We start from the raw sequence: 25,263 nt of genomic DNA on the forward strand, positions 1-25,263 counted from the left end.
GACATGGCCACCTCTCTCTTGCCCATAGCAACATCACTGCAAAACCAGGAGCTATTGATGTGCCCCTGGTTTGGACTGAAATAACACAAACCTTTCATGCTCTATCTGGTTAGGGCTGGGTCAGCCAGACAGAGACTGGGGTGCTGAATGAAAAGTGGTCTCATACATCAATGAAAATACAGTGTAAAATTAAAAGACTTGCTCCTTGGAAGAAAAGCTATGACTAACTTAGATAGTGTATTAAAAAGGAAAAACATCACTTTGCCAACAAAGGTCTGTATAGTCAAAGCTATGGCTTTCTAGTAGTCATGTACAGATGTGAGAGCTGGACCATAAAGAAGGCTAGTCTGCATTGAATTGATGTTTTTGAACGGTGGTGTTGGAGAAGACTCTTGAGAGTCCCTTGAACAGCAAGGAGATCAAACCAATCAATCCTAAAGGAAATCAACCCTGAATATTCACTGGAAGGACTGATGTTGAAGCTCCAATACTTTAGCCACCTGATGCAAGAATCGACTCACTGGAAAAGACCCTGATGCTGGGAAAGATTGAGGGCAGGGGGAGAAGGAGGTGACAGAGGATGAGATGGTTGGATGGCATCATCCACTCAATGGAAATGAGTTTGAGAAATTCTGGGAGATAGTGAAGGACAGGGAAGCCTGGCATGCTGCAGTCCATAGGGTTGCAAAGAGTTGGGCACAATTTAAGAGACTGAACAACATAATCACCACCCCCCCCCCCCCCAGAAAAAAAGAAAACCCTGTAGAAGAATTAAAAGATAACACCCAGGCCTGAAAGGTGTGGTATAAAGTACATGCGTTTTGGGAGTCAGACATAGTTAAGTCTGATGTGAGAGCCAGTTCCTTCACTCACTGGCTCTGTGACGTTGAACAGGATGTGTTATCTCTCTAAGCCTCAGTGACCTCAGGAGTAGATGGACTGTTGGTTAGAGTCTCCCTGTGTCCAGGTAGTGAATATTATCATGCTCGGCCTCCCCACTATTTCTTAGGTACACTGCCAGCAGGGATTCCCTCCCTCACAGACTCAGGTATTCAGCTGCCTCTTCAATATCTTCACAGAAACATCTAACAGAAATCTTGGTGTTAACATATCCCAAGCTGAACTCTTGATATTCCCCTCAAAATCGTTCCATCTGCAGTTCTTCTCTCGTTAATGACAATTCTGTCTTTCCACTACTTGGCCACTAACTTTGAAGTCATTGAACTCCTTCCCCCCGCCCTCCACCTCACATCGCAGGTTCAAGCTGTCAGCAAATTCTAGCAGCTTGACATCAGACATATCTAGACAGAGTCCACTTAGCATTCCACCCCTTAGCCAGTACCTTTTTTCACTGCAATAGCCAAGTAAATAGCTTCCCTGCTACCACTGCCCACGCTTCCCCTCCAAAGAATCTAGTCCACTGTAGTGATCCTTTGGCGGAGAAGGCAATGGCACCCCACTCCAGTGCTCTCGCCTGGAAAATCCCATGGATGGAGGAGCCTGGTAGGCTGCAATCCAGGGGTCCCTAAGAGTCAGACACGACTGAGCGACTTCACTTTCACTTTTCACTCTCATGCATTGGAGAAGGAAATGGCAACCCACTCCAGTGTTCTTGCCTGGAGAATCCCAGGGACAGGGGAGCTTGGCGGGCTGCCGTTTATGGGGTCGCACAGAGTCGGACAGGACTGAAGCGACTTAGCAGCAGCAGCAGCAGTGATCCTTTGGAAAGGCAAGTCAGATCATATCACTCTGCCTAAAATCCTTCAAAGACCGCCCCCCCCCCCCCCCCCCCCACTCCCTGTGCATAAAGGCCAATGTCTTTACAACATCCTGCAAGGCTCTACATGAGCTGGTCCTCTGGTCCTTTCTCTGCCCAGTTATCCTCTGACCCCATTTCCTACTACTCCCTCCCACTCCCTCTTCTTACTGTTCCTTGTGCTCTCTGTCCACTCCCCCATCTCAGAGCTTTTGCTCTCGCTCTTCCTTCTGCCTGAACAGCCCTTCCGTAGATTTCCACATGGCTCACTCCCTCACCTCCTTCAAGTTTTCTGTTCAGATGTCACCTTCTTAGTGAGGCCTTTCCCACCCAGAAGACTTCTAACTGCATCTCCCCCTTCCTGCTCCCTAACCCTCATGCTGCTTTCTTGTTCTTCATAGCACTTTCACTTTCTAATGCTGCAGGTGATTTACTTACTTACCTTGGCTCTTGTCTGTTGCTACCCTCCCAGAATGTAAACCCCAACAGGACAGGGATTTGCATGGTTCGCTTACACTGTTTCTTGTACACCCACGATAGTGCCTGTGATATAGTAGGTAACTACATGTCAAATGAATGAAGGAATCTCCAACAGGTAGAGCAGGCCTGCTAAATCAGTCTTACCAATACCTGACACAAACTCCTATTTGATGGATAGCAAGAATTCTTAGAAAAGACTTTAAAAAATACTCCAGGACTCATCTCCAAAACTCCTCATGTGTAAAGAAACTAGATTCAGAAACCGGCAGATATCTTAGTCTATATTTGCCCTTGCTGAGTTGTAGAAGCATGTATCAGTGAAGAGATATTCATCAAATACCTCGCTAATGGTGTAGCAGAGTGGTGAGATATATTTAAAGAGACAAAGGTGACTAGAGATGACAAATCAGAGACCAAAACTGTACACAAACAAAGTTTTAGTTGTGTGATACAGACGATAAGTGCATAAGAGGTTATGGGTGGAAGAGATGAGTGTTTTGAAGTGAGCTAAGAATCACTTGTCTCCCCTAGGCCTCTAATGGATTTTTCTGAAGCAGGAGTGCTGCTGGAATAATCTTTCACTAACTGTTAATAATACTATTCTGTGCTCTCATTATTCCTTTCAACAAGCATCTTCAGATAATTTTGATTCTTATCTAAGTATGCTTATCTTCACCTTATAGTCAGAAAAGTATACATAAATGGTAGTTAAGTAACTTGTCCAGTGTTGGCGGGAAGGACAAAGAATTAATCCATTATCCCAAACTCTGCCCTTTGGCATCCTTTGTACATAGCAAAACCATTTGTGAAGATGTTTTGTCAAGCTACTCCCTGCTCAGCCCCCTCCTGCCTCTGCACAAGGAACAGCTATAAGAAGTTAGTCCAGAAAATATTTAGAGGATGTCCCTGGGTTGAGAGGAGAAGGAAATGGCAACCCGCTCCAGTATTCTTGCCTATAGAATCCTGTGGACAGAGAAGCCTGGTGGGCTGCTGTCTATGGGGTCGCAAAGGGTTGGATATGACTGAAAGGACTTAGCAGCAGCAGCAGCAGCTGGGTTGAGATGCTCACAACAGTTGTGGATGTTGTTAGCATTGAAATATTGGCTGGATGAAACTATTGGTTTGACAAACATGCTGTTTCTGTGGCGTTCAAAAAGCTTTGATCAACAGAAGAATGAAAGCATGAGTCCACCTTGAACATGAATATTTACAAATTATGCTTAGTGTAATTAACTTCCCTATATTCAATAACCAGCATATATGTATGGTTTGAACCCCTGAACCATAAAAACGACTATCTGGGAAATAACATTCTTTCTAGAGGTCATTATTTAGGCTTTGGGAACTGACTTTTACTTTTTAGACTTGTAAAGACCTCTCTGATGGAGAACACATAGTTCTTGGAAGAAGGGTATTCTCTTTTCCTTGAATATTCTTCCATTCTTCAGTTTTCCTTCCCCTTTTCCTCTATTTTCATCTCATGTTCAATCTCAAAACAAATGTAGCATTCTCACATCAAAACTAACCCACTTCAGTTTCCTCAATTCTGATCACTCCACCGTCTTTGGATGGATGTGGACCAGGTGGCTCCTTTCTCTTTTCTTACATCCAATTAGTTTCCAAGTTCAATTCATCTTTATTTCATGGTATTTCTAGGATATAGATCTTCTCCATTTCTGATACCATCACCTCAGCTAGACAAAATCATTTCCTGCCTCGACTAAGGCAATAACTTCCTAACTTTCTTCCAGCCTCTCATCTCTCCCCAGTACAATCTTTCCTGTATTGTACAGCCAGATCAGTCCTATAAAATCGCTTCCTTCATGAGTGCCCCATGGAAAATTCTCCCAATTGCTCATCAGATTCATTCTCAGCTTTTCAAAAGTAGAAATTCAAGGCTCTCCTGTGGCCCCCTTAATTCCTCTCCCACAGCCCAGACTCCTCAGTGTAGGAAAGCTTCTTGCTCTCTCAGCCTTGCAACCATGTTCTTTCCTGTCCCCAGACCTTGGCTCAAGTTATTAACTGTACTTGCACTGATTTCCCCTCCTTGCCTGCTCAAATATCATCCACTCTTCGTTACCCATTTCCAGTTCTGCCTGCTCCACAAAACCTTCCTTCATCAATTGAGTGAGGACTGGTTTTCTCTGTCACTGCCCTGATGCTCACTGTTAAAGAATTTTCTCTAAAGGCCTGACTGTTCAGAGGGATGGATTCCAAGGACCTCAAGTATTGCCTATAGGAAGACGGCATTTTCCACTTTTGAGTGAAGATTCCAGACCCCAAAAGCACTGAGTCACTGAAAAACTGGGGAATTATTTTGCAGTTGCTGGCTCATCATTTTAGCTTGGGTACAGTTACCCACAATGCATTTCCAAGTCCTTCACAGTTTTTACATATAGCTTATGCAGCATTTCCAACGGAGAAGGTGATGGCACCCCACTCCAGTACTCTTGCCTGAAAATCCTATGGACGGAGGAGCCTGGCGGGCTGCATCCCATGGGGTCGCTAAGAGTCGGACACGACTGAGCGACTTCACTTTCACTTTTCACTTTCATGCATTGGAGAAGGAAATGGCAACCTACTCCAGTGTCCTTGTCTGGAGAATCCCAGGGACGGGGGAGCCTGGTGGGCTGCCGTCTATGGGGTCGCACAGAGTCGGACACGGCTGAAGCGACTTAGCAGCAGCAGCAGCAGCATCTCCAAAATTCCCAGCAGTTTGACGAACACAAGAAACTTTCTGAGTGGCCGGAAGATGGGGTTACTCTACTTATAGCATTCTGAACAATTCCACGAATTGCATTTTAAGTGATCTTTAGTTGGCCTTGTTCTTTTAACTCCAACTTTCAGTAAAGAAAATTGTGTCTGAACTTCAGTTAAACCAGAAGTAAATTATATCTACTTAAAATATAGAGCTGTTACAACTCAAAGAGCTACATAAAAAAAGCAACTGACGGGCTGAAAAATGCTCCCTTTGTAGCAGAATTACAACCTAAAAGCTTCAGCTTGTTTTACACAACATGACCTTTAGTCTGTAGATAAAATGCATGTAAATTAAGCTTGAATGTCAACTAGATTTGGCCAAGGATATTTTTCTGAGGCAGGGAGGGAAGAAGAGTTTGAAGAATGTAGATTTTTAAAATGTCTTTTTTCCCCAGATAAGTTATGTCTTATAAGATCTAGGACTATTTTGATAGTTCCCACATAGGTACCCATATCCTGGAGAACATGAGACACCCTACCCCAAGAAGGAAATTGTTTCCCTTTCTTAGAATGTTTTTGCTCTACCTTCCACTCACATTTTATCAATCTTTCAAATGAAAGCATCCAGAACTTTTTTTCAGAACTGCCATCAACAGAAATCAACAGGAGTACACAAGAACTATGCCAGTAGCTCAGAATGGGGGTGAAGATGACTCTCCTCATGGGTGTCGAACCTCGTCATCAGTGACCGTGAAGCAGGGGTGAGGCCCTGGCAAAGCCTGAACTGTTGAAGAAGCCACATCAAGGCTAATTCTGTTTTGCTTTCAATGACGAGATGATTTAGGTTGGTGTGATGCCACCCTAGGCTTCAAAAGGCAAAATAGGATCCCAAAGCAGCAGCTGATAACAGCACATATGATCAGACAACTTGGCATTCTGCAGAGACTGAAGATAAATAGTAAAGCCAGAAACAAGATACTGAGGGCATGGGGCAAGGAGGGCTACATGATAAACTCACAGCGATTAATCTCAGCAACAGCTACAGTGAACAGTTACTGGAAGTCTGGCTATACTGGGCACTGTCCTTTACCTACTTCCAAACAACTGTATGAGGTGCATATTCAATATTATTATCTCAGTCTTACAGAGGAGGAAACAGGCTGGGGGAAGTTAACAGACTTGCCCAAAGGTGCCCAGCTACCAAGCTGTGGGCCCAGGATGAATCTGTCTGATTCCCAGGTCCACACTACTTATTGCCATAACATACTTCAGGGAAGCAATGGGGAGAGAGAATTTGCCTGGGAACCTGACCATGAAGAAGAAGGAATTCCAGGTCTCCCGAGTTAAGGGCAGCCACATAATGGCAGCAGCATCACCTGAAGGCAAGCCTGGACCAGCCAAAGAGAGATCCTGAGATAAAGGCTTTGTGGAGGGTGAACAGTCTCTCGGCTTTGGAAGATTCATGGTCTGAGAAGTTCTGCAACGCACCCAGAAAGAGCCTTCTACCCAGAGATCTCTCAGCCTGTCATCTAGTGGGCAGTGGTGCGAAATGACAGGCAGGTCTGAGGGATTCAGCCATCTCCCCGGAGTGGAGTGGTGCTTTTCCAGAGGGTGGAACATGACCTTGAGTTCATTTTATCCTTGGCTCAGAAGGTTGAAGGAAAGGCAGGGAAACAGCAGAAAGAGATGGAAGTGGACAATTCACCAGGCCCTGGGAGGTTCATCCTGCTCAGGTTGTATGGGCTCAGGGGGCCCTATTCCTGCTGCCCTCATCTCCGCTGCTATGGCTAGAAAGAAACTAGGAGCTTTCGCATAACCACAGGACCCGAGAGTAGGTCCAGACAGTTCAATGCCTTCCATGTGGCCAACACAACTTCCCTGTCCCACAGGTCCAGATGCTCAGTCTTGACCCACTTGTTTCTTCCATAAGTCCTTAGACAAGCATGACAACTGTACATCTTCACTGAAGGTTTTATCTGCATGTGTGCAGAATATGTATCAATAAATAAAGTGTCTGAAGGATGCAGCTAAGGGGCCAGCCCTCTCCTGTCTTCCTCACATACCATCACGACCTGATACATGAACAAAATTTATGAGTGTATTCATAGTACCAACACCAGACACAGTCTTAGCTGAGATGTAGCTTCAGGTTTTCTCTTACCCTTCACTGATACTTGGACATGGCTTCTGACACGCAAATTAACATGTGACATCCCAAGTGCCCATTAGCACAGGCTGCTATGAGAAAGGCTGCAGAACCTGCCTCCTCTCCTGCCACAATCAGGCTCCGCATGTGGGTTACTGCTTTGGCCGCCCAGTCTTTTGTTCTGCTCTGTCAGGCCTCTGAGCTCTCATCAAGGCCCAGTCTATATGACAGGACCTAATGGGGTATAAGTGTCTCCCCTGCAACTGAACAGAATAGATGTGGTTTGAAACAAGGCCTTGATATGCAGCTGAAGGGGTGGCTATTCTAACATCCATTCCAGACTTGGGAAGTCAGCTACTGAACAGAACAGATGTGGTTTGAAACAAGGCCCTGATATGCGGCTGAAGGGGTGGCTATTCTAACATGATCCATTCCAGACTTGGGAAGTCAGCTTAGAAGGAACCAGGCTTGTGGGCTGGCTCAGTCCCACTGCTTCCCTCTAGAGTGAATCCCTCTCAGTGCAGCTCTGGCCTGGACTCTGTGCTAACCAGAATTAACATGCTGAGTTGAAGTGCTTTCAGCCAAAAGCATAGAACTTAGAAGCACTGGTTGGCTTGAGAAGGCTCATCTTGGATAAATGAGCCATTTTCAGAAGACTTTTTGCAATGCTGAAATTAGTGTGCATACAGTTTCTTTGTTCCGAGATCTCTCAGGACATGGGACTTCAGTAGTGAGGGGACCTCTGATCTCACCCTCACTGAAGACCTACTGGCGCTATAGAAAAAGGTGAGGTAAAATGTAGACTTCAACCCTAAGAAGTTGGTACACTCACCTCCATGCTGTATACTACATCTTTAATAGTGCTCTTAGCAATTTTTCTACTTAGGTGCCCTGTTGTTCAGTCGCTAAGTCATGTCCAACGCTACATGCCCTGAGAAAGTTCTTTTTAAAAATTGTTTTCTCATGTGAATAATTCTCTGTTCTGAGAAACACAGGGAGTAAAGATGAGGAAAATCTACAGAGGTGGATGGTGAGAATGTTGTCACAATAAAGTATGCAAAAAGCTTTTCACCTTAAGTTTGTTCCTTTGCCTAAAGCAGAGGCCTCAAGGGAGACCTGGTGAGAATGAGGTGCTTAATACAACTGACCATCATCAGGAAGGCATGCCAAGGCTCTTTGTGTTGGTGAATGGGCACCTGCCCTCGAGCTGCACTCCTAATAATTAATTAAGAATCTCTGGGAGATGGGTCCTAGGCATCAGTCAAGTTTAAACTCCCTATATGGTTTCACTGTGCCAACCACTGCTCTAGAATGGAGTTATTCAAAGTGTGGTTCTCAGACCAGCAGCACCAATATAAGGGGGAGCCTGCTATAAATATAGAGCCTCAGCCCCCAATTTAGAGCTTCTGAATCAGAATCTGTATTTTTTATAAGATCTCCAAGATCTTCATATGCACATTAGAGAAGTGGTGGTCTAGAGGAGCGTTTCTCAAAGTGTTGGCACCTGGACCACCTGTATCAAACTCACCGAGGGGTTGGGAGGGTGGGAGATAGGTAGGTTGGGGGACTTAAGGAAGCTGGTTTTGGAGATTATAATTCTACAAGTCTGAGTGGGACCCTGAAATCTGCATTTTTAATGTGTTCCCAGGTGAACCCTAAGTCTACCGTTTGGGAACTACTTCCAAAAAGACTGTGATGGTGACTTTCTCCTGGCTTGCATGGAAAATCCCTCAGTGACTCCTAAAGGTCAAAGCATATCCATTGCAAGTGGGGGATGAGTTGGGGATAATCTTCAAGTGCTTCTCATCCAGATAAATGTAACGTAATGTCTCTTCTCTGACTTGCTACAGAGCAGGTAGTGGTAGTTAAATCAGCTTTCATACTGACACAGATATGAGTGTCTGCATTCTCTTGGATTAATGATGAACAGAATGCAATCTGGATACATAAGCCTCTACCTTAAAAGCAGGATTTAAAATATAAAAGGTTGGTGCTCAGGTGCAACCTTCTTGGATGGTTTAACAAACCCCTAAAAATGCACAGTGGAGAGCCAAGAGAAAGAGTGAATTTCCCTAAAGAGATTTCTTTACTTTACAGAGGTCCTTTTCTGAAACTTTTGCTTGCGTCCAGATTTTTACATGATAATGTGGGTAAAAAAAAAAAAAAAATGAACTCAGCAATGGAAAAATGTGATCTTTCCCAAAAGATGTGCTTGAAGTGCGTAGTACTTTCATGTAGTTATGAAAGCACTTCAGCTCATGTAAGATATTTAAAAGCTTCTATGATAATAGGATTAAGTGAATTTATCTTCAAACACCTAGGATTCTGAAATATGGCCCACACTTGAGATGACAACTGAAATCTTTGTAAATTTAAAGTAAAATATCCATCACAGCTGTAATAGATAATGAAATAGAATGGGGAACTGCTATGTGATCCAAGTGTAATGGTTAGATAATTACTGAGCTAATATCAGCAAAAACAAATGAAGTTAAAACTGGAAGAAAGATTTTTGAGGCTTTGCTTTAAAGACTTTTTAAAGTGCAGTGTTTCTGAAATCATTTTTGGGGAGCACAGTGGCCTTTGAAAATCTAATGAAAAGCTCTGGACTCTCCCCTAGATGCATGAGCCTGTGAAGAGCTCACTCTGACATTTCCTGAGGTTCCATAGACTTCTTAGGGGCTTCCCAGGTAGCACTAGTGGTAAAGAACCCTCCTGCCAATGCAGGGGGCGTAAGAGAGGTAGGTTCGATCCCTGGGTCGGGAAAAACCCCTGGAGAAGGAAATGGCAACACACTCCTGTATTTTTGCCTGGAAAATCCCATGGACAGAGGAATCTGGTTGGCTATAGTCAATAGGGTCTCAGAGTCAGACACGGCTGAACGACTGAACTGATAGACTTCTTGCAGCCCACATGAAACCCCAACCTTCACACTGCGTTTTGACAAAGTGGCTCTATGTTGATTTCCATTATTTGTAACCACTTGGTACCCAAGAGTAAGTTTCCCCTCAAAAAGGTCCCAGGGGTTGGTAAAATTAGGGCTGTTTTCACATAAACCGAAACTATTAGGTTGTCAGTCTTGGGTGGGATGAGCTGAGGCCAGGTGAAAAGCCAGACCAATAGATGATGTCAGAGAAAGAATCACTTTACAGAAGTGTGTGCTCTTCCAGAAATGTGTCTGTGCTCTCAGGGGCCCCCTACGAATTTCACAGGCAGAGCTTAGGCCGCTGTGGTCCTGTCACACCAGAAGGTGAAAACCTGTGTTCAAAGTTACGAAGTAGGCTCTTAAGAACATTGCCTATCCCCTAATTTATCTGCAGTCTGAACGACGTCAGAGCCGGAAGACTTACCCCCTCCCCCATTTAACAGATGAGGAAACTGACCACAGATGGGATAAGGCGCTAGCCAGGGTGATTTCCCCAGCGGGTTCACACCCAGGACTTCTCCCCAAGGCACCCTGCCATCTGGCCAGGGGAGGAGAGGATGTCCGAGGCGCTCTCCCTACACTGCCCGCTGCCCACCCCGGCGGGGGCGTCAAAGGGAGCTGAGACCCCGCCTACCGGCACCATGGAGTAGGTCATCATCATCAGCATGTCGTGGCTCTCGGCACGGATGTGCTGCGCAGGCTCCCCGCCGTGACTGCGCTTGTTGCGCGCGGCGCTCGCGGGGTCTGGGGGTGGCGCGGGCGCCCGACGAGGCGCGCGACTCAGCTCCGCCAGGAAGGCGCGCAGGGCGCTGTCCTCGCGCTGCTCCCGGCCCCGCTGCGCCTCCAGCGCCCGGAGCGCAGCGCTCAGCCCGCGCCACTGGCACAGCGCGAACACCGTGCCTGCAGCATTGAGCGCCGAGAGCAGCGCCACCGCGGCCAGGGCGCCGCGCAGCCCCCAGCCCGCGCCCCCGCGGCCTCGCTCCGCGCCTGCAGCCATGCTCTGCGCGCCTCGGAGCGGGTCCGGCAAGGCTCTGCCGCCTCTCACCCCGGCAGCCTTTATATGCCTCGGGCAAGCCGTGGGCTGGTGGCAGCGCCGTGAGTCACGCCGCCCTTTGGCCCTGCTGGCGGGGCGGGTTGGGGACAGTAGTAGTGGGGCTCGAGCAGCCCGGAGGGACAGGCCGGCGGAGTGGGGGACAGGAGCGAGACAGTCTGCGGAGGCGGGCAGGCTCACACTCCTGGTGCCTGGCCAACCAAACTAGCAAACCCGCCTCTCCTTCCTTCTCCCCCACTGCCCTGACCGTGGCCATTACCATGGCCCAGACGGGCAAAACGAGGGTCAGACTGAGGGGGAGAGCAGGAATTCTTATGGCCTGAGATGTCGCTGGATTCCACCCCCTCCTCCCCCCACACTGCCCTCTGTGGAGAAAAAGATCAGCATGCCCAGATGCCAAGGCATGTGCCCACTGCCCCTGGGCAGTCTGCTGTTGGGCTGAGTCCCAGGCTGCCTGTCATTCCTCCCCAGGGTCACAAGGCCTCATGTGGCCACTGAAGACCCTACTCCATCTTTCCTGGAAGAATGGATAGAGACAGGGAAACAGCTGGCATTGGATGGTTCAAAAAGCCATCCATCAGAAGGAGAGAGGCCCAGCCCTGCATGACAAGCAGGGGGCATCTGTGAAGGCCAAGAACTTTCCTATGAGATCCATATCTGGGAGGTAGCAGAGAGATAAGAAAAAAACCCCAGAGTGGAAACTGGGAGGAAAAAAAATACTCCTGGTTCTAACTTTATTCTGCTGCTACCCAGCTGGAGGGCTTTGTCCCAAGACCACTCTGGTCTGATTCTGAGGTGCTCTCTGGCTGAAGTTTGGGATGGTGGCCAGGCCCCTACTGGACTTTACCTTACTTAGTCTGTCTTACTTGAGGGGGCAGTTGCCTCATACCTCCTGGCTACCTCTTCACAGCTCCCTCCAACTCCTGTTACCTCATATGCTTCTTGTGCCTCAAAGGCCACTAACCACCCTCTCCCCCAAGGCAGAGTCACTTCTCAGTCTCTCCCAGGACCTCTTCACTCCCCATTTTTCTCAGCTTCCTCTAGAATGTCTGCCTCCCTGGGGCCCCAGGGCCTTCAGGAGGCCCTGGTGGTGTGGAAGCCACAACTTAAAACCAAAATTGCTGTTTCCATAGCCCATTATCTCAGAGAAGGAGCTGGCTCCCTGCCATTGAGCCAGCTGGAGCTGTCAAGGTTCTGTGTCAAGGTCCGGATTCCTTAGTTTTAATCGAGGCTGACCAGCTTGCGTATTCTTAAAAGAACATCCAGGATGAGGAATCAGGAGAGCATAAAGGCCCAAGTGCTTCATGAACGACCTCAACTACGGGGACATGAGGTCTGGTAGGGGATGGACGTGATACAGACAGTGTCCCAATCCCAGCATACTATGACCTATTGGAAGAATTGCCATGTATCCTCATCTCTTTATTTAGGCTTAGGATGCCAATTGTCAGGCTTACAACCAATAGGGAGAAGTCACAGAGAGGCAGACTGGGGGTCAGCCCCAGTAAGATCTTCATTTAATTTATGCTCAGAGGTTAAAGCGTCTGCCTGGAATGCAGGAGACCTGGGTTTAATCCCTGGGTCGGGAAGATCCCCTGGAGAAGGCAATGGCAACCCACTCCAGTACTCTTGTCTGGAGAATCCCATGAAGGGAGGAGCCTGGTAGGCTACAGTCCATGGGGTCGCAAAGAGTTGGACACAACTGAGCGACTGTACTTTCACTTTGCTTACTGACTGCCTACTGTATTTCAGGCACAGTAATGGGTGCTGAGTACAGAAATGAACAAGACAGTTTGCAGAGGAAGCAGTTGGAGTCTCATGGAGCCTCCTGAACGTCGTTTTAGCCCAGCGTTCATACAGTTACTGTTGCCTGACTATCTGTTACCAATGCCCACCATTAATGACAGTGTACAGCTTCTGAAGTCAGGGGCCACATCTTGTTTAACCCTGTCTCCTCGCAACACCTGACACAGTCCCTGGCTTAAAATGGGCATTCAGCAGTTACCTGTTGAATGAGCAAATTAACAAATGAATGAACGAAAGGCTGTATGGTGAGCGCATGGCTTTGTCAAATGATGTGTGTGTAGTGATAGCAGAACTTAAGCATGAAACTGCTTATGCCACAGAACGTGCCCCTCTGTCCTTGGCAGGCTGCCTGTCTAATGGTCATGGGAGTGAAAGCAGCCTGAAACACACATCCCCATCCCTTCTGGTTCAGAGCCCACAGCCTGTAGAAGGAGTTCCCCTTGGAACAAGCCTGGCTTTATCTGACAACCTCAGACCAAGTTGCTGCCCATCTTGGGATATAGGACTCCAAACCTTCGGCATGTACGCTGGGCTGGATGGTTAGAGTACCTGAGATATTGTATTGAGAGGCTAAGAAGTGGGCAAGAAGAGGACAAAGGAAAAGCCAGATTTCCCAGAATCTCCCACCTGATTCTTCTTCCCATTCCCTCTCCAAGTCTTTCTGTGCAAGAATACAGTGTTTTACAAGAAAGGAGAAGGCTGGGGCATGTTACGGTGGCCAACGAGGCAGATTTCTTCACTCATCCCTCACCCCAGACTAACTGTATCCAAGCAGCTGACTTTGCTCTGTTCTCTTTCCCTGTTCTCCTCTCTCCTCCCTGTGCCCTGTTCACCGCACACCCATCTTTCTCCTTCTCCGGTCTATCTCAGGGTTGCCCCTGTTTAAGATCTAGCTCAGATCCTCCTTCCTCGTCAGGCCTTGCCGTCTATGCCCACCTCAAGCTTTCCCACTCCCTGAACTCTGCAAGCCTCAGGTACTCAGAGGTTCTGAGCAAGGGCTTTGGAATCAGATGGAGCTGAGCCTGAAACTGCTTTTTATGCGACTTTGGGTACCTTACTCAACTCATCTCAGGAGACTGTAATTATACGTATCTCATGGGGTTGTGAAGATTTAATGAGAAAATGCATGTAAAGCACCTGGCAAAGAGTTAATATTCCATGGGCTTTAGTGTGGTTGGCTATGGGCTGTCTGAACTTGCTGACACCCATACACTGTGCCTTGTGCTACTGACCAATTTCTTAGTTCTTCCGGATCTTAGTTCTTTAGTTGGGTTATAGTGTGCTTAAGGAAGGGACCTCTCTTCACTGTGTCTGTCACAGCAGGGACTTGTGCCAAGTGAAAATATTTGATTAATTGATTGTCAGTGTTTTTTTTTCAGGAACAGAGCTTTGAGTGGCTGGTAAACTTGGCCTCTTGTCTGAATACAGTGACTTTGAGGTTGGTTATAGGTGGCCCTTCAATCTTTGGCTTCTTAAGTCTCCTGAGACTTTTGAGAGGCAGGTATGTCTGTAGACTGCCTTGCCTAGTATTCTCTGGATGAGCTGGTACATTCTACTTATTATTAAAAAATAAAGTTAGCTATTAATCTGGCCTGTTGTGGTCACATAGAGGGTTCAAGGTACAATGGGAACCTGGGGAGATATCTGAGTTTCCTTTGCTGGAGACCAAAGGAGCCAAGAACATCATGTGCTGTCTTTACAATGATAAGTAGTTTTTCCATTAAAAGGCAGATGCTTCATTTTCAAAGGTTAAATAGAATGGTCTTAAAAAATGATTCCAGGTTAGCTTTAGGGCCCCAGAGTATAAAATCCAATTCAAGAATATACTCCAACTTTAATTCCATAGCATTTGCTCTTGATGGTGAAGTGAATAGTTTTCATTTACTTTAAGGCCTGGCACTTGGGTATTTTGGTCCAAAGGTTGGCAGCTATGTTGTGACTTCTGATGGTGCTTTGCTGCCTCCCCAGCCCCATTCTTCCTCTTTACCACCAGTTAGGGAGAAAGTCTCTCTGATTTTTGTCAGCATGTACATCTATCTCCCACCCAACCGCCTCTGCTTTTAACTCCCTATTTCTACATTTTAACCCCAAGAAATTCAAGTCACCCAACCGAAGTGAGAAATTCTCTCATTTTCCTTGTTTGTTCACTCACTCATTCATTCAACGTTTGTTTATCCACTTATTCGACAATTGAGTGCCTACTCTCTGCCAGGAACTGTGATGGGATCTAGGAATAAGATGGAGAGCGAACTGGGACACCATTCCTGCCTTCCTGCAACCTACAGTCTAAGTAAGGAGATAATTAACCAAATAGATCTCACAGATGTGAGGGTATAATTCCAAATGAGATGATGAGATAGACGCCCTGAAAAAACTGAATGTGATTCTGTGAGACAGGACCACTGAGGAACCCGTCCTACATGTGGAGCAGGGGGCCAGGGAAGGCTTCCCAAAGGAACTGATGATGGTCGTGTTGGAAACTAAAGGTGAGTTGTCATTAACAGGTGACAGTTTGAGTGGGAGAGTTGCAGGCAGAGGGGACAGCATGTGTGAGGCCCTAAGGAACCATAAGAAGGCCAATGTGGCTGCAGCGTGGAAAACACTGGAAACAAGGAAGGGAGAGTGTTCAGTGAGCCTGGAGAAAGAGTTAGGGGCCAGTTTCTGTGGGTTAGACCTCATTAGGCTGGGGTCTTTACTGAAGGAGGAGTGGGAAGCCAGTGAGGAGTTTTAAGTGTGTGTGTTGGGGTGGTGGGAAGTTGGTTTGGTGGACCACAGATGACAGATTTTCATTTTCAGAGATTACCTTTTATTGTAGGATTTTCAGTGGCTCCTGTCACTACTGAAACTATGCATAATCTCTAACCCCCACCAGACTAAATCTCAGTCTTTAAACCCATTTTTCTGAATGAAATAAGAAAACACTGAGTTCCAGGAAATGCCACTTTTTCTTTCACTGCACATTTAAAGGCAGTTGAAACATAAAACCCTTACATTTGGATGATTTGGCTAATCTTGGTATTAACTGAGGTTTTTGTATAATACCCAGTAACATTTGCATTTTCTGAGAAGTCAGCCTTCGGTGCCTTAGGCTGAGACCACCAAATCATGTTATGCCTAGGACTGAGATGATGAGATAGATGCCCTGAATAAGGCTGGATGATACTGCGTCCCTTATGAGATTTTGGTAGTAGCACATTTCTACCTATCATAGTTACTTAGACATCTGGGTAACCCAATCATTGATGGATTGGAGCTGTCCCAGGTTGTACAGTAGTGCTATTTCAGATTTCCCCTCTACCTTTCCGGTGCTTTCTTTGTTCCCTTTGTTTGCAGTAAACCTACCCCTTCCCCAAACCCATCCTGCCCTTTTAGAGCATGGTAGCCAATTGTCACAGGTTGGATACCCTGGAGTAGATGCTGAGATGGAATTTGGGGTACAAGATATTCATTAGGGATCAGCACCTATGAAGGGAAGAGAGGAAGTAGAACTGAGCAGAAGTCCAGTTCAGTGTAGTCCTACCAAGCTGTAGCCAGACCAACTGGGAGGCTCTGGATTGAGTACTGCCCATCAGTATATTGTGTCAGGCCAGAATGACTGGGCTTTCTCCCTCGTCTCTCTGGGTCACGGGGGCAGATGTGGGCTGTACTGGGGAGGGTGTGGCCTTAGGCCAGGCAGCTCTTGAAGCTGAGGCTCACCTGCCCTACTCCTTGCAGCAAGTCCTTCCTTGAAGGGGGACGTGGGCACATCTCCATGTCTACATCTCTACCTGATTGGTGACAGACAGGGCCCCATACTCCAACATTAGTAGAATCTAAGTTGTAACCTTGTTACACTAAAGAGAAGCTTTCTTTTTCAACCAGAGTTAAGGTCTTTGAGTAAATAAAAGAAGTGACTGTTTTCAGAAACTGAAGGAAACATATGAAGAGGAGCTTTGAGTGGTTCTGAAATGGCTAAATCCATGGAAGTAAGTTAATACTGCAAAGTCCCACTTAAGAAATTTGAACCACTGTTTTCAAAAGAATAAAACAAAGCTTTATATGTGTACAGCAGTTCTGTTTTCAAAGTACTTTCTCATGTCATTTGAGCCCTATAATAAGCCTGTGAACTTTGCAGGGTAAGTCTTACAACCATTTTACAGATGGAAAAGCAAGGCTCAGGTTGGGTAAGCAATTTGCCCAAACATCATTCTATGGTAACCTCACCAACATCTATCCATGCCCTTTTCATTGAAAGTGGGAACCTTTTGGGCCCAAATCTTGGCCAGTCAGGAATGCTCAAGATGATGGGCAGGAAGTAGGGAAAATAGGACAGGGAAAGGATTCAATTTGATGAAATGGAAAAGGGCTTAGAGCGGCGCTTGGCTCCAAGGCTTAAAAACAAAGGCGGGGTAAGCACTCACTGCTAGAATGTGTGAGCTTTGCAAGGGAGAGGAAACCAGTCCTAGATCTGGCATTTTATGGTGGGTTCACAGAGAGCAATGATGTCAGAATAGGATCTCCTGGAGACTAGGTAGTGGAACCATCATTTCTGCATCTCAGAGATGAATAATAAACCTGAAAGAAAGATGAACTAGGAGACTAAGAGCCCAGAAGAACCTTTTCTTCTTGGGGTCAAAAGGCAGAGTGACAAGCAAGATTATATATGCCTCATCTCTCCAGCGGCTAAGTGGGAGGGACCAAAGGGATTCCTGCCAATATCAAGACTGGTGAAGATGGCACTCTATCTACAGAGCCAGGGGGCTGAAACCAGGCATTGGAGGACTGCCACCAGCCAGGGGGAGTGCAGGTCAGACTACAGATCCTGACTTTGATGGCTTTCTTTTTTTAAGAGATGTGCACAGCTATGATATCAGGCTATGTCTCACCTATCTTTCCCTCTCTCTCATTCTTTTTTTTCCCCCCACTATCTCACACAACAATTAGGAATGAATTACTCTTGTGTGTCATTTTACCTTCTTTCTTTTTAAAACATTTGTTGTGGTAAAAACACTTAACATGAGCTCTACCTGCTTTACAAATTTTAAGTGTGTGATACAGTATTGTTGACTGTAGGTACAGTGTTGTACAGCAGTTTGCTAGGATGTAGTCTTTGTGCTTAACTAAAATATTATGTTCTTTGATTAGAAACTCTCCATTTCCTCCCCCGCGCAGTCTCTGGCAACCACCATTCCACTCTTTGATTCTATGAACTTGACTATCTTAGATACCTCACATAAATGCAATCACGCAGTATTTGTCTTTCATGACTGTCTTTTTTCATAATGCCTTTTTAGTATAATGTCCTCAAGGCTCATCTATGCTGTCTTGTATTGCAGAGTTTCTTTATTTTTTAAGGCTGTGTAAATGTTCCATTGGGCTTCCCTGGTGGCTCAGACAGTAAAGAATCTGCCTGCGATGTGGGAGACCTGGGTTCAATCCCTAGGCTGGGAAGATCCCCTGGAGGAGGGCACGGCAACCCACTCCAGTATTCTTGCCTGGAGAATCCCCATGGACAGAGGAGCCTGGTGGGCTACAGTCCATGGGGTCACAAAGAGTCAGACACAACTGAGCAACACATGACTGAGTGACTAAGCACACACACAGACGTTCCATTGAATGTATATACCACATGTTTTTAATGCATTCATCTGTTGATGGACATTTATGGTTTCCACATTTTGGCTATTGTAAATAGTGCTATAATGAACACAGAAGTGCAGAAATTTCCTTGAGATCCTGATTTCAATTATTTTGGATGAATACGCCAAAGTGGGATTGCTGGATCATGTGATAGTTTTAATTTTTTGAGGAAACTTCATACTGTTTCCCATAGCAGCTGCACTATTTTATAGTCGTACCAACAGTGTACACGGAGAACGCAATGGCACCCCACTCCAGTACTCTTGCCTGGAAAATCCCATGGATGGAGAAGCCTGGTAGTCTGCAGTCCATGGGGTCGCTGAGGGTCGGACACGACTGAGCGACTTCACTTTGAGTTTTCACTTTCGTGCATTGGAGAAGGAAATAGCAACCCACTCCAGTGTTCCTGCCTGGAGAATCCCAGGGACGGGGGAGCCTGGTGGGCTGCCATCTATGGGGTTGCACAGAGTCGGACATGACTGAAGTGACGTAGCACAAAGTGTACAAAGGTTTCAATTTCTCTACATCCTCACCAACACTGTTGACTTTTGCTTTTTGATGATAGCCGGTGTGAAATGATATCTCATTGTGGTTTAGATTTGCATTTTCATAATGATTAGTGACATTAAGCAGTTTTTCATATACCTGCTGGCCATATACAACAAATGTTGGCATATGTATATATTCTTTGAAGAAATGTCTACTCAAGCAGTTAGCCCATTTCTTTAATTGGGTTATTAATAGTTTTTGTGCTATTGAATTGTGGGAGTTCATTATATATTTTAGAGATTAACCTCTTATCAGATATATGGTTTGCAAATATTTTTTACCACTCCCTATGTCATCTTTTTACTCTGTTTATTGTTTCTTTTGCTGTGCAGAAGCTATTTAGTGGGATGTAGTCTCACTTATCTATTTTTGCCTATGCTTTTAATGTTAGATCCATGGAACCATTACCAAGACCAATGTCATGAAGGATTTCCACTATGTTGCCTTCTAGAAGTTATAGAATTTCCGGTCTTACATTTAAGTCTCTAATCCATTTTGAGTTAATTTTTGTGTATGAGGGTCCAATTTCATTCTTTTTAATATTTATATCCAGTTTTCTCAACACCATTTGTTGAAGAGACTATCCTTTTCCCTTTATGTATTTTTAGCACCCTTGTCAAAGATCAGTTGATTATACATGCATGAATTTATTTCTGGGTTCCCTATTCTGGCTCATTGTCTATATTTCTGTCTTTATGCCAGTACCATACTGTTTTGATTACTACAGTTTCGAAGTATATGTTGAAATCAGGAAGTGTGATGCCTCCAGCTATGTTGTTCTTTCTCAAGATTGATGGTCTTTTGTTGGTTCATGTGAATTTTTAGAATTGTTTACCCTATCTCTGAAAAAAAAAAAAGTTGCCACTGAGATTTTGATAGGGATTGCATTGAATCTGTAGATAACTTTGGGTAGTATGGACATTTAAAAAATATCAAGTTTTGTTATCCATGACCACAGACTCTCTTTCCATTTGTTGTTGTCAGTTTTGTAGTTTTAAGTATGTAAGCCTTTTACTTCCTTAGTAAAAAGACTTTTACCTTTTTGGTGCTATGGTAAAGGAATTGTTTTCTTAATTTCTTTTTCAAATAGTTTGTTGTTAGTGTATAGAAACACAGCTGATTTTGGTATTTTACAACTTTACTGAATTTGTTTATTCTAACAGTTTTTTTTTTTAATGGAGTTCATAGGGTTTTCTATTTATAAAATCATGTTGTCTGCAGACAAGGATACATTTACTTCTTTTCTTCCAATTTGGATGCCTTCTGTTCCTTCTTCTTGTCTATTTGCTTTGGCTAGGACTTCCAGTATTGTACTATGTTGACTAAAAGTTATGAACGTAGGCATCCTTACTTTGCTCCTGATCTTGGAAGAAAAGCTTTAGTTCTTCAATATTGAGTATGGTGTTAGCTGTGGGCTTCTCATTTATGGCCTTTTTTTATACTGAGGTATCTTTATGCTATTCCTAGTTTGTTGAGAAGTTTTTATCATGAAAGAATGCTGAATCTGTCAAATATTTTTCTATATCTATTGCAACAATCATGTGATTTTTATCCTTTATTCTGTTAATGTGGTGGCTCACATTAATTGATTTTCATTTGTTGAAAAATTGTTGCAACCCAGAGATAAATTCCATTTGGTTATGGTGTATGATGATCTTAATGTGCTGTTGAATTAAATTTGTTATTAATAGTAAGGATTTTTGAGTCTATATTTATCAGGGATGTCAGCCTGCAGTTTTTTTTTGTTTTTTTGTGGTATCTTTGTCTGCCTTTTGGTATCAGGGTAGTCTCATAAAGTGAATACGGAATTGCTCTCCCCCGCCTTTAAATCTTTTGGAAGACTTTGAGCAGGACTGGCACCAATACTACTTTAAATGTTTGGTAGAACTCACCGATGAAGCCATCTAGTCCTAGGCTTTTCTTTGTTGCAAGGTGTTTGATTACTGATTCAACCTCTGTATGAGTTACAGGTCTGCTCATATTTTCTATATATTCATAATTCAGTCTTGGTAGGTTGTATGTTTCTAGAAACTTATCAGTTTCTTCCAGGTCATCCTAGTTTGTTGGTGTAGGATCATGCGTAGCAGTCTCTTTTAATCCTGTTATTTCTGTGGCATGGGTTGTTCTGTCCTCTCTTTCATTACTGATTTTATTTGAGTCTTCTTTTTTTCTTAGTCTAGCTAAGGGCTTATCAATTTTGTTTATCTTTTCAAAGAACGAATTCTTAGTTTCATTATTTTCTATTAATTTTTTATACTCTATTTCTGCTCTAATCTTTATTATTTCCATTCTTTTGCTAGCTTTGTTCTTTATTAGTTTGTTCTTTATTTTGTTCTTTATTTTGTTCTTTATTTTTCTTGAGCTGTAGAGTTAGGGTGTTTAATATCTTTCCTCATTTGTAGTGTATTTATCTCAATAAAATGCCCTTTTAGTATTGTTTTTGCTACATCTTATATGTTTCAGTATGGTGGTCAGATGGTAAAGAATCTGCCTGCAGTGCAGGAGACCTGGGTTCGATCCCTGGGTTGGGAAGAACCCCTGGAGAAGGGAATGGCTATCCACTCCCATGGGGTCACAAAGAGTCAGACACGACTGAGTGACTTTCACTTTCACATGTTGTATTGATTTGTCTTGAGGTATTTTTCTAAATTTTTTTTGACCTCTTCTTTGAGCTTATTATTGGTTAACAGTGTGTTGATTAGTTTCAACACACTTGTGAATTTTCCAGTTTTCCTTCTGGTGCTGATTTCTAGTTTCATTCCATTGTGGTCGGAACAGGTAACAATCTTCTGAAATTTATTAAGGCTTGTTTTGTGACCTAATATGGATCAGCCCTGGAGAAAGTTCAATGCATAATTGAGAAGAATGTGTTCTGCTATTGCCTAGAATAGTCTGTGTATATCTGTTAGGTTCATTTGGTCTACAGTGTTGTTCAAGTCATATGTCTTCTTATCAATCTTCTGTCTAAATGTTCTATCCATTATTGAAAGTGGGGTATTGAAATATTCTATTTTTTATTGTTCTCTATTTTCCCTTCAGTTGTTATAAACATTCTGTTGATGTTTACTTATATGATGAAGTGCTCTGATGTTGAGTGTGTGTTTATGTATATGTGTATGTATGTATATATGTGATATCTATCTATCTTCCTGGTAGAATGACACTTTTTTTTTTTTTTACTTATTTTTAGTTTTTTATTTTTTAAATTTTAAAATCTTTAATTCTTACATGCATTCCCAAACATGAACCCCCCTCCCACCTCCCTCCCCACAACATCCCTCTGGGTCATCCCCATGCACCAGCCCCAAGCATGCTGCATCCTGCGTCAGACATAGACTGGCGATTCATAGAATGACACTTTTATGTAATATACTTCTATGTCTCTTGTAACAGTTTTTGCCTTAAAGTTTATTTTGTCCGATATAAGATTAGCCACTTCTGCTCTCTTTTGTTTACCATTTATATGGAATATCTTTTTCTATCTCTTGTTTTTCAGCTTATGTGTGTCCTTAAATCTAAATCGAGTGTCTTATAGACAGCAAGTATTTGGGTGCTGTTTTCTTATCTGTCTAGCCATTCTATGGCTTTTCATTGAGGAGTTTAATCCATTTACATTTAAAGTAATTATTTATAGGGAAGGATTTCCTATGGCCATTTTCTTATTTTCTGATAGTCTTGTAATTCTTTTGCTTGTCTTTTCCTGTCTTACTTTGTATTTTGTTGATTTTTTTTGTATTGCTATGTCTTGATTTTTCTTTTGTGTAACTTTAGGTATTTTGTCTCTATGGTTACTTTGAGGCTTACATAAAATATCTCATAGCTATCAGAGTCTATTTTAAGCTAATAATTTAAATTCAATCAGATACAAAAGTTCCACCCTGTAACTTCTCCTGATCCCTCCTTCTGTTACTATTGTCACAATTTACATCTGTTCATGTTATGTATCTTTTAACATATTTTAAAATTATAGTTATTTTAGTATTTTTGTTTCTTAATATATACACTAGAATTAAAAATTATTTACCTACCACCATTACAGGAATACAAAACTCAGAATTTGTGCATGCATTTACCTTTGCCAAGGTTTTCATATTTCTTATACTATTGTGTCGTTGTTTAGTACACTTTTATTTTAATTTGAAGAACTCCCTTTAGCATTTCTGATATGGAGAGTCTAGTGGTGATGAACTCCTTCAGCTTTGGTTTGTATGGAAATTCTTTGTCTTTCCTTCATGTTTGAAGGATAGTTTGCCAGATGTAGTATTCTTGGTTGGCAGTTTTTTTCCTTTGAGCACTTTGACTATATCGACACCATTCTCTTCTGTCCGGCAAGGTTCCTGCTGGGGAATCACTGATTGTTTTTTGGTGGCTCTCTTCTATGTGACAAGTTGCTTTTCCTTTGCTGCTTTTAAAATTCTCTCTTTGTGTCTGAATTTTGACAATTTGATTAAGTTTCAATGTGGGGTGTTTTTTTTTTAAATTTTGTTCATCTTATTTAATATTCTCTGGGTTTCTTGGGTCTAGAAGTCTATTTCCTTCTCCATATTTGCTAAGTGTTCAGTCATTATTTCTATGAATAAGCTTTCTAGTCCATCCTCTCTTTTCTCTTTCTGGGATACTCACAATGCACCTATTGGTCTATTTTATGATGCCCCATAGGTACCTAAAGTTTCTATATTCTCTCTCTTTCTTTTCCTTTTGCTCCCCTGACTGAATTATTTTCAATGATTTGTCTTTGAGTTCATGGATGCTTTCTCTGTTTAATCAGTCAGTTGCTGAATTCCTCTAGAAAAATGTTCAATTTAGTTATTGTGTTCTTCAACTCCATGACTTCTGTTTGGTCTTTAAAAATATTTTCTGTCTTTTTGATAAAATTATAATTTTGTTCATGCATTGTTCTCTTGACCCCAGTGAGTATCTTTATGACAGTTATTTTGAATTCTCTGTCACGTGGATCATATAATTCCATTTCATTAGAGTAGTCTTCTGGAGATTTATGTCTTTTCCTTGTTTGGCACATCTTTGCCTGATTTTTTATTTTCCCCAACTTTCTGTGTTAGTTTCTGTGCTAGACAAATTAGACTGGCCTTGTATGGGAGGAGACATCGACCAATTAGCCTAGCCAGCAGTTCTGAGGGCCTCTCGTCTTTCATGCTAAGCTAGTCTACTTCTGTTGTTATTTGCAGTCTGCAGATGTCTAGGTTATTGGACACTCTTTGTAACTTTTTTCTTTCCTAAAGAGAATCTGGAAACTAGGTATTAAAAAAAAAAAAAAACAAAACCTGCTTGCTCTATGCTGCACAATGAAAAGGTACTATGCAAAAAGCCTCTTGATGAAAGTGAAAGAGGAGAGTGAAAAAGTTGGCTTAAAGCTCAACATTCAGAAAACGAAGATCATGGCATCTGGTCCCATCACTTCATGGAAAATAGATGGGGAAACAGTAGAAACAGTGGCAGACTTTATTTTCGGGGGCTCCAAAATCACTGCAGATGGTGACTGCAGCCATGAAATTAAAAGACGCTTACTCCTTGGAAGAAAAGTTATGACCAACCTAGATAGCATATTGAAAAGCAGAGACATGACTTTGCCAACAAAGGTCCATCTAGTCAAGGCTATGGTTTTTCTAGTGGTCACGTATGGATGTGAGATTTGGACTGTGAAGAAGGCTGAGCGCCAAAGAATTGATGCTTTTGAACTGTGGTGTTGGAGAAGACTCTTGAGAGTCCCTTGGACTGCAAAGAGATCCAACCAGTCCATTCTAAAGGAGATCAGTCCTGGGTGTTCTTTGGAAGGATTGATGCTAAAGCTGAAACTCTGATACTTTAGCCACCTCATGTGAAGAGTTGACTCATTGGAAAAGACTCTGATGCTGAGAGGGATTGGGGGGAGGAGGAGAAGGGGACGACAGAGGATGAGATGGCTGGATGGCATCACCGACTCAATGGACATGAGTTTGGGTGAACTCCGGGAGTTGGTGATGGACAGGGAAGCCTGGCGTGCTGCAATTCATGGTGTCACAAAGAGTCGGACATGACTGAGCGACTGAACTGAATTGAACTGATGGTGACTGCCAGCTAAAATCTATGTCTTTGCTTTCACTAGCCCCAAGTTGTATAGATTTTGCCAGATCCCATCAACATTCCAAGACAAACAAGTTAGAAGCTAGTCTTGCAGGAAGCCCTGGGAGAAGTTGTGGTATTGGAAATCTGGGCCAACTCTTTCCCTTGCC

General features: G+C 43.6%; 1 protein-coding gene across 3 annotated transcripts in view; it reads right to left on the bottom strand.

Moving 5' to 3' along the window:
- Positions 1-11,041, bottom strand: part of GLDN (gliomedin) — a 57,545-nt gene extending 46,504 nt beyond the window's left edge. For all 3 annotated transcript variants that reach the window (XM_042252464.2, XM_060417977.1, XM_004010614.6), the window contains exon 1: positions 10,643-11,041. In XM_042252464.2, the coding sequence (XP_042108398.1) occupies positions 10,643-11,005 (363 nt within the window). In that variant the 5' untranslated portion in view covers positions 11,006-11,041. The remainder of the gene's footprint in view (positions 1-10,642) is intronic.
- Between the last annotated feature and the right edge of the window lie 14,222 nt (positions 11,042-25,263).

Source organism: Ovis aries, chromosome 7 (genome assembly GCF_016772045.2).
Source record: "Ovis aries strain OAR_USU_Benz2616 breed Rambouillet chromosome 7, ARS-UI_Ramb_v3.0, whole genome shotgun sequence".
Taxonomy (NCBI): domain Eukaryota; kingdom Metazoa; phylum Chordata; class Mammalia; order Artiodactyla; family Bovidae; genus Ovis; species Ovis aries.